The sequence below is a fragment of the Stegostoma tigrinum genome, chromosome 11, assembly GCF_030684315.1.
Source record: "Stegostoma tigrinum isolate sSteTig4 chromosome 11, sSteTig4.hap1, whole genome shotgun sequence".
Lineage (NCBI taxonomy): Eukaryota > Metazoa > Chordata > Chondrichthyes > Orectolobiformes > Stegostomatidae > Stegostoma > Stegostoma tigrinum.
In genome coordinates, this window is record NC_081364.1 from 39,745,360 (window position 1) to 39,754,564 (window position 9,205).

Sequence of the window (9,205 nt, forward strand, 5' to 3'; positions counted from 1 at the left end):
CTGAACTATCACAACGACCACTCTTCAACACGTTCTTCACGTCACCTCACCACCACCAACCCGCCAGGCCCCGATGTTGGTGCGTGTCTGTGGGACATTTGGTGGCGAGCGGGGGGGTGGCGAGCGGGGGGGTGGCGAGCGGGGGGGGTGGCGAGCGGGGGGGGTGGCGAGCGGGGGGGGTGGCGAGCGGGGGGGGTGGCGAGCGGGGGGGGTGGCGAGCGGGGGGGGTGGCGAGCGGGGGGGTGGCGAGCGGGGGGGTGGCGAGCGGGGGGGTGGCGAGGGAGGAGGGAGCGGGGGGGTGGCGAGGGAGGAGGGAGCGGGGGGGTGGCGAGGGAGGAGGGAGCGGGGGGGTGGCGAGGCAGGAGGGAGCGGGGGGGTGGCGAGGCAGGAGGGAGCGGGGGGGTGGCGAGGCAGAAGGGAGCGGGGGGGTGGCGAGGCAGAAGGGAGCGGGGGGGTGGCGAGGCAGAAGGGAGCGGGGGGGTGGCGAGGCAGAAGGGAGCTGGGGGTGGCGAGGGAGAAGGGAGCTGGGGGTGGCGAGGGAGAAAGGAGCTGGGGGTGGCGAGGGAGAAAGGAGCTGGGGGTGGCGAGGGAGAAAGGAGCTGGGGGTGGCGAGGGAGAAAGGAGCTGGGGGTGGCGAGGGAGAAAGGAGCTGGGGGTGGCGAGGGAGAAAGGAGCTGGGGGTGGCGAGGGAGAAAGGAGCTGGGGGTGGCGAGGGAGAAAGGAGCTGGGGGTGGCGAGGGAGAAAGGAGCTGGGGGTGGCGAGGGAGAAAGGAGCTGGGGGTGGCGAGGGAGAAAGGAGCTGGGGGTGGCGAGGGAGAAAGGAGCTGGGGGTGGCGAGGGAGAAAGGAGCTGGGGGTGGCGAGGGAGAAAGGAGCTGGGGGTGGCGAGGGAGAAAGGAGCTGGGGGTGGCGAGGGAGAAAGGAGCTGGGGGTGGCGAGGGAGAAAGGAGCTGGGGGTGGCGAGGGAGAAAGGAGCTGGGGGTGGCGAGGGAGAAAGGAGCTGGGGGTGGCGAGGGAGAAAGGAGCTGGGGGTGGCGAGGGAGAAAGGAGCTGGGGGTGGCGAGGGAGAAAGGAGCTGGGGGTGGCGAGGGAGAAAGGAGCTGGGGGTGGCGAGGGAGAAAGGAGCTGGGGGTGGCGAGGGAGAAAGGAGCTGGGGGTGGCGAGGGAGAAAGGAGCTGGGGGGTGGCGAGGGAGAAAGGAGCTGGGGGTGGCGAGGGAGAAAGGAGCTGGGGGTGGCGAGGGAGAAAGGAGCTGGGGGTGGCGAGGGAGAAAGGAGCTGGGGGTGGCGAGGGAGAAAGGAGCTGGGGGGTGGCGAGGGAGAAAGGAGCTGGGGGTGGCGAGGGAGAAAGGAGCTGGGGGTGGCGAGGGAGAAAGGAGCTGGGGGTGGCGAGGGAGAAAGGAGCTGGGGGGTGGCGAGGGAGAAAGGAGCTGGGGGTGGCGAGGGAGAAAGGAGCTGGGGGTGGCGAGGGAGAAAGGAGCTGGGGGTGGCGAGGGAGAAAGGAGCTGGGGGTGGCGAGGGAGAAAGGAGCTGGGGGTGGCGAGGGAGAAAGGAGCTGGGGGTGGCGAGGGAGAAAGGAGCTGGGGGTGGCGAGGGAGAAAGGAGCTGGGGGTGGCGAGGGAGAAAGGAGCTGGGGGTGGCGAGGGAGAAAGGAGCTGGGGGTGGCGAGGGAGAAAGGAGCTGGGGGTGGCGAGGGAGAAAGGAGCTGGGGGTGGCGAGGGAGAAAGGAGCTGGGGGTGGCGAGGGAGAAAGGAGCTGGGGGTGGCGAGGGAGAAAGGAGCTGGGGGTGGCGAGGGAGAAAGGAGCTGGGGGTGGCGAGGGAGAAAGGAGCTGGGGGTGGCGAGGGAGAAAGGAGCTGGGGGTGGCGAGGGAGAAAGGAGCTGGGGGTGGCGAGGGAGAAAGGAGCTGGGGGTGGCGAGGGAGAAAGGAGCTGGGGGTGGCGAGGGAGAAAGGAGCTGGGGGTGGCGAGGGAGAAAGGAGCTGGGGGTGGCGAGGGAGAAAGGAGCTGGGGGTGGCGAGGGAGAAAGGAGCTGGGGGTGGCGAGGGAGAAAGGAGCTGGGGGTGGCGAGGGAGAAAGGAGCTGGGGGTGGCGAGGGAGAAAGGAGCTGGGGGTGGCGAGGGAGAAAGGAGCTGGGGGTGGCGAGGGAGAAAGGAGCTGGGGGTGGCGAGGGAGAAAGGAGCTGGGGGTGGCGAGGGAGAAAGGAGCTGGGGGTGGCGAGGGAGAAAGGAGCTGGGGGTGGCGAGGGAGAAAGGAGCTGGGGGTGGCGAGGGAGAAAGGAGCTGGGGGTGGCGAGGGAGAAAGGAGCTGGGGGTGGCGAGGGAGAAAGGAGCTGGGGGTGGCGAGGGAGAAAGGAGCTGGGGGTGGCGAGGGAGAAAGGAGCTGGGGGTGGCGAGGGAGAAAGGAGCTGGGGGTGGCGAGGGAGAAAGGAGCTGGGGGTGGCGAGGGAGAAAGGAGCTGGGGGTGGCGAGGGAGAAAGGAGCTGGGGGTGGCGAGGGAGAAAGGAGCTGGGGGTGGCGAGGGAGAAAGGAGCTGGGGGTGGCGAGGGAGAAAGGAGCTGGGGGTGGCGAGGGAGAAAGGAGCTGGGGGTGGCGAGGGAGAAAGGAGCTGGGGGTGGCGAGGGAGAAAGGAGCTGGGGGTGGCGAGGGAGAAAGGAGCTGGGGGTGGCGAGGGAGAAAGGAGCTGGGGGTGGCGAGGGAGAAAGGAGCTGGGGGTGGCGAGGGAGAAAGGAGCTGGGGGTGGCGAGGGAGAAAGGAGCTGGGGGTGGCGAGGGAGAAAGGAGCTGGGGGTGGCGAGGGAGAAAGGAGCTGGGGGTGGCGAGGGAGAAAGGAGCTGGGGGTGGCGAGGGAGAAAGGAGCTGGGGGTGGCGAGGGAGAAAGGAGCTGGGGGTGGCGAGGGAGAAAGGAGCTGGGGGTGGCGAGGGAGAAAGGAGCTGGGGGTGGCGAGGGAGAAAGGAGCTGGGGGTGGCGAGGGAGAAAGGAGCTGGGGGTGGCGAGGGAGAAAGGAGCTGGGGGTGGCGAGGGAGAAAGGAGCTGGGGGTGGCGAGGGAGAAAGGAGCTGGGGGTGGCGAGGGAGAAAGGAGCTGGGGGTGGCGAGGGAGAAAGGAGCTGGGGGTGGCGAGGGAGAAAGGAGCTGGGGGTGGCGAGGGAGAAAGGAGCTGGGGGTGGCGAGGGAGAAAGGAGCTGGGGGTGGCGAGGGAGAAAGGAGCTGGGGGTGGCGAGGGAGAAAGGAGCTGGGGGTGGCGAGGGAGAAAGGAGCTGGGGGTGGCGAGGGAGAAAGGAGCTGGGGGTGGCGAGGGAGAAAGGAGCTGGGGGTGGCGAGGGAGAAAGGAGCTGGGGGTGGCGAGGGAGAAAGGAGCTGGGGGTGGCGAGGGAGAAAGGAGCTGGGGGTGGCGAGGGAGAAAGGAGCTGGGGGTGGCGAGGGAGAAAGGAGCTGGGGGTGGCGAGGGAGAAAGGAGCTGGGGGTGGCGAGGGAGAAAGGAGCTGGGGGTGGCGAGGGAGAAAGGAGCTGGGGGTGGCGAGGGAGAAAGGAGCTGGGGGTGGCGAGGGAGAAAGGAGCTGGGGGTGGCGAGGGAGAAAGGAGCTGGGGGTGGCGAGGGAGAAAGGAGCTGGGGGTGGCGAGGGAGAAAGGAGCTGGGGGTGGCGAGGGAGAAAGGAGCTGGGGGTGGCGAGGGAGAAAGGAGCTGGGGGTGGCGAGGGAGAAAGGAGCTGGGGGTGGCGAGGGAGAAAGGAGCTGGGGGTGGCGAGGGAGAAAGGAGCTGGGGGTGGCGAGGGAGAAAGGAGCTGGGGGTGGCGAGGGAGAAAGGAGCTGGGGGTGGCGAGGGAGAAAGGAGCTGGGGGTGGCGAGGGAGAAAGGAGCTGGGGGTGGCGAGGGAGAAAGGAGCTGGGGGTGGCGAGGGAGAAAGGAGCTGGGGGTGGCGAGGGAGAAAGGAGCTGGGGGTGGCGAGGGAGAAAGGAGCTGGGGGTGGCGAGGGAGAAAGGAGCTGGGGGTGGCGAGGGAGAAAGGAGCTGGGGGTGGCGAGGGAGAAAGGAGCTGGGGGTGGCGAGGGAGAAAGGAGCTGGGGGTGGCGAGGGAGAAAGGAGCTGGGGGTGGCGAGGGAGAAAGGAGCTGGGGGTGGCGAGGGAGAAAGGAGCTGGGGGTGGCGAGGGAGAAAGGAGCTGGGGGTGGCGAGGGAGAAAGGAGCTGGGGGTGGCGAGGGAGAAAGGAGCTGGGGGTGGCGAGGGAGAAAGGAGCTGGGGGTGGCGAGGGAGAAAGGAGCTGGGGGTGGCGAGGGAGAAAGGAGCTGGGGGTGGCGAGGGAGAAAGGAGCTGGGGGTGGCGAGGGAGAAAGGAGCTGGGGGTGGCGAGGGAGAAAGGAGCTGGGGGTGGCGAGGGAGAAAGGAGCTGGGGGTGGCGAGGGAGAAAGGAGCTGGGGGTGGCGAGGGAGAAAGGAGCTGGGGGTGGCGAGGGAGAAAGGAGCTGGGGGTGGCGAGGGAGAAAGGAGCTGGGGGTGGCGAGGGAGAAAGGAGCTGGGGGTGGCGAGGGAGAAAGGAGCTGGGGGTGGCGAGGGAGAAAGGAGCTGGGGGTGGCGAGGGAGAAAGGAGCTGGGGGTGGCGAGGGAGAAAGGAGCTGGGGGTGGCGAGGGAGAAAGGAGCTGGGGGTGGCGAGGGAGAAAGGAGCTGGGGGTGGCGAGGGAGAAAGGAGCTGGGGGTGGCGAGGGAGAAAGGAGCTGGGGGTGGCGAGGGAGAAAGGAGCTGGGGGTGGCGAGGGAGAAAGGAGCTGGGGGTGGCGAGGGAGAAAGGAGCTGGGGGTGGCGAGGGAGAAAGGAGCTGGGGGTGGCGAGGGAGAAAGGAGCTGGGGGTGGCGAGGGAGAAAGGAGCTGGGGGTGGCGAGGGAGAAAGGAGCTGGGGGTGGCGAGGGAGAAAGGAGCTGGGGGTGGCGAGGGAGAAAGGAGCTGGGGGTGGCGAGGGAGAAAGGAGCTGGGGGTGGCGAGGGAGAAAGGAGCTGGGGGTGGCGAGGGAGAAAGGAGCTGGGGGTGGCGAGGGAGAAAGGAGCTGGGGGTGGCGAGGGAGAAAGGAGCTGGGGGTGGCGAGGGAGAAAGGAGCTGGGGGTGGCGAGGGAGAAAGGAGCTGGGGGTGGCGAGGGAGAAAGGAGCTGGGGGTGGCGAGGGAGAAAGGAGCTGGGGGTGGCGAGGGAGAAAGGAGCTGGGGGTGGCGAGGGAGAAAGGAGCTGGGGGTGGCGAGGGAGAAAGGAGCTGGGGGTGGCGAGGGAGAAAGGAGCTGGGGGTGGCGAGGGAGAAAGGAGCTGGGGGTGGCGAGGGAGAAAGGAGCTGGGGGTGGCGAGGGAGAAAGGAGCTGGGGGTGGCGAGGGAGAAAGGAGCTGGGGGTGGCGAGGGAGAAAGGAGCTGGGGGTGGCGAGGGAGAAAGGAGCTGGGGGTGGCGAGGGAGAAAGGAGCTGGGGGTGGCGAGGGAGAAAGGAGCTGGGGGTGGCGAGGGAGAAAGGAGCTGGGGGTGGCGAGGGAGAAAGGAGCTGGGGGTGGCGAGGGAGAAAGGAGCTGGGGGTGGCGAGGGAGAAAGGAGCTGGGGGTGGCGAGGGAGAAAGGAGCTGGGGGTGGCGAGGGAGAAAGGAGCTGGGGGTGGCGAGGGAGAAAGGAGCTGGGGGTGGCGAGGGAGAAAGGAGCTGGGGGTGGCGAGGGAGAAAGGAGCTGGGGGTGGCGAGGGAGAAAGGAGCTGGGGGTGGCGAGGGAGAAAGGAGCTGGGGGTGGCGAGGGAGAAAGGAGCTGGGGGTGGCGAGGGAGAAAGGAGCTGGGGGTGGCGAGGGAGAAAGGAGCTGGGGGTGGCGAGGGAGAAAGGAGCTGGGGGTGGCGAGGGAGAAAGGAGCTGGGGGTGGCGAGGGAGAAAGGAGCTGGGGGTGGCGAGGGAGAAAGGAGCTGGGGGTGGCGAGGGAGAAAGGAGCTGGGGGTGGCGAGGGAGAAAGGAGCTGGGGGTGGCGAGGGAGAAAGGAGCTGGGGGTGGCGAGGGAGAAAGGAGCTGGGGGTGGCGAGGGAGAAAGGAGCTGGGGGTGGCGAGGGAGAAAGGAGCTGGGGGTGGCGAGGGAGAAAGGAGCTGGGGGTGGCGAGGGAGAAAGGAGCTGGGGGTGGCGAGGGAGAAAGGAGCTGGGGGTGGCGAGGGAGAAAGGAGCTGGGGGTGGCGAGGGAGAAAGGAGCTGGGGGTGGCGAGGGAGAAAGGAGCTGGGGGTGGCGAGGGAGAAAGGAGCTGGGGGTGGCGAGGGAGAAAGGAGCTGGGGGTGGCGAGGGAGAAAGGAGCTGGGGGTGGCGAGGGAGAAAGGAGCTGGGGGTGGCGAGGGAGAAAGGAGCTGGGGGTGGCGAGGGAGAAAGGAGCTGGGGGTGGCGAGGGAGAAAGGAGCTGGGGGTGGCGAGGGAGAAAGGAGCTGGGGGTGGCGAGGGAGAAAGGAGCTGGGGGTGGCGAGGGAGAAAGGAGCTGGGGGTGGCGAGGGAGAAAGGAGCTGGGGGTGGCGAGGGAGAAAGGAGCTGGGGGTGGCGAGGGAGAAAGGAGCTGGGGGTGGCGAGGGAGAAAGGAGCTGGGGGTGGCGAGGGAGAAAGGAGCTGGGGGTGGCGAGGGAGAAAGGAGCTGGGGGTGGCGAGGGAGAAAGGAGCTGGGGGTGGCGAGGGAGAAAGGAGCTGGGGGTGGCGAGGGAGAAAGGAGCTGGGGGTGGCGAGGGAGAAAGGAGCTGGGGGTGGCGAGGGAGAAAGGAGCTGGGGGTGGCGAGGGAGAAAGGAGCTGGGGGTGGCGAGGGAGAAAGGAGCTGGGGGTGGCGAGGGAGAAAGGAGCTGGGGGTGGCGAGGGAGAAAGGAGCTGGGGGTGGCGAGGGAGAAAGGAGCTGGGGGTGGCGAGGGAGAAAGGAGCTGGGGGTGGCGAGGGAGAAAGGAGCTGGGGGTGGCGAGGGAGAAAGGAGCTGGGGGTGGCGAGGGAGAAAGGAGCTGGGGGTGGCGAGGGAGAAAGGAGCTGGGGGTGGCGAGGGAGAAAGGAGCTGGGGGTGGCGAGGGAGAAAGGAGCTGGGGGTGGCGAGGGAGAAAGGAGCTGGGGGTGGCGAGGGAGAAAGGAGCTGGGGGTGGCGAGGGAGAAAGGAGCTGGGGGTGGCGAGGGAGAAAGGAGCTGGGGGTGGCGAGGGAGAAAGGAGCTGGGGGTGGCGAGGGAGAAAGGAGCTGGGGGTGGCGAGGGAGAAAGGAGCTGGGGGTGGCGAGGGAGAAAGGAGCTGGGGGTGGCGAGGGAGAAAGGAGCTGGGGGTGGCGAGGGAGAAAGGAGCTGGGGGTGGCGAGGGAGAAAGGAGCTGGGGGTGGCGAGGGAGAAAGGAGCTGGGGGTGGCGAGGGAGAAAGGAGCTGGGGGTGGCGAGGGAGAAAGGAGCTGGGGGTGGCGAGGGAGAAAGGAGCTGGGGGTGGCGAGGGAGAAAGGAGCTGGGGGTGGCGAGGGAGAAAGGAGCTGGGGGTGGCGAGGGAGAAAGGAGCTGGGGGTGGCGAGGGAGAAAGGAGCTGGGGGTGGCGAGGGAGAAAGGAGCTGGGGGTGGCGAGGGAGAAAGGAGCTGGGGGTGGTGTCGGGGGGGGGCGAGGGAGAAAGGAGCTGGGGGTGGTGTCGGGGGGGGGGCGAGGGAGAAAGGAGCTGGGGGTGGTGTGGCGGGGGGCGCGAGGGAGAAAGGAGCTGGGGGTGGTGTGGGGGGGGCGAGGGAGAAAGGAGCTGGGGGGTGGCGTGTGGGGCGGTGAGAACGGAGAATGGGGGTGGTGTGTGGGGGGGTGAGAACGGAGAATGGGGGTGGTGTGTGGGGGGGTGAGAACGGAGAATGGGGGTGGTGTGTGGGGGGGTGAGAACGGAGAATGGGGGTGGTGTGTGTGGGGGGTGAGAACGGAGAATGGGGGTGGTGTGTGTGGGGGGTGAGAACGGAGAATGGGGGTGGTGTGTGTGGGGGGTGAGAACGGAGAATGGGGGTGGTGTGTGGGGGGGGTGGTGTGTGGGGGGGGTGGTGAGAACGGAGAATGGGGGTGGTGTATGGGGGGGGTGGGTTGTTTAGCCTTCCTCACTGTGAACCCTCCGACCACCCACAACTCTCCCCGGCTGAGAACTGAGTTGAGTTCCCTGCTCCCTCCCGGGCCTCAGGGCCCTCTCTCTCTCTCTCTCTCTCTCACGGTTTCACTCACAGGGTTTCTCCCGTCTTCGCGACATGACAAAGGAACTGGTCCAACAGCGACGACACTTCCTTCTTGGATTTCTTCTCGAAATCTGCCGGTGGGAAAGACACACACAGAGAGCACAGGTTATTCAAAGCCGTGGGGATCGGGATTCCCAGTCCCGCGGTGAGACACAAACCACCAACTAATGTTCGTTCGTCTGCCACCACTGACCTGACAGAGCTTCCAGGAGGCTCTCCGTCTCCATCTTGGAGGTGCAACTAAAACCGATTCCCCCTTTCCCCCCCCACCCCCGCGCCAGAAACCGGGACCCAGAGTACCACCGAATAAAGTTTCCCCCCGTTCCCTCTTTCAGTAGACAGCGGGCCCGGCACTGGGTGAAACACACAACATGGCGCCGCCCGCAGACGTCACTCCCATCGCACGGCGCGGTGGCGTCATCCACGCGCCTCGACGTGATGACGCCATCGCAGCTGGCGCAGGCGCGCATGAGCGGGCCTCCGAAGGCGAGGTTGACTGTCACGTGTGCGTCCCTTTCGCCCCACCCCCTACGTTGAGTATCATCACTGTGCGTCCTGGATATTCAATTGCTTCCCCAGTCTTTAAGCTCCTTTTTATGACGAAAGTGCGCCGAGGGAGGAGCTGTCCGAGGAACATTAAATTCCTACGCGTTTATTCCTGCACATGACGTAGAAATTGCGTGTAACAAGTGTGTTGGAGAAACTCTGTCTTCTAAAACTCTGTCTTCTAGATTGTGGCAAACCTGCTGTGTTTCTCTAGGTCTGGCGGCACCTGAAGGAACAAACTTTCCCCTATCTGGAGAAACCTCCCCCGCAGAACGGGCAGCCCTCCACTCCAACCCCAACCTCACCATCAAACCCGCAGACAAGGGTGGCGCAGTGGTAGTATGGCGCACTGACCTCTACATCGCCGAGGCCAGACGTCAACTCTCCGACACCACCTCCTACCGCCCCCTCGATCATGACCCCACACCCGAGCACCAAACCATCATCTCCAACACCATTCATGACCTCAACACCTCAGGGGACCTC

General features: G+C 67.1%; 1 protein-coding gene across 3 annotated transcripts in view; it reads right to left on the reverse strand.

Moving 5' to 3' along the window:
* Window positions 1-8,456, reverse strand: part of ppp4r2b (protein phosphatase 4, regulatory subunit 2b) — a 55,819-nt gene extending 47,363 nt beyond the window's left edge. For all 3 annotated transcript variants that reach the window (XM_048547815.2, XM_048547813.2, XM_048547812.2), the window contains exons 1-2: window positions 8,367-8,456; window positions 8,163-8,244 (exon numbers count right to left, since the gene is read on the reverse strand). In XM_048547815.2, coding sequence (XP_048403772.2) covers window positions 8,163-8,244; window positions 8,367-8,400 — 116 coding nt within the window. In that variant the 5' untranslated portion in view covers window positions 8,401-8,456. The remainder of the gene's footprint in view (window positions 1-8,162; window positions 8,245-8,366) is intronic.
* Between the last annotated feature and the right edge of the window lie 749 nt (window positions 8,457-9,205).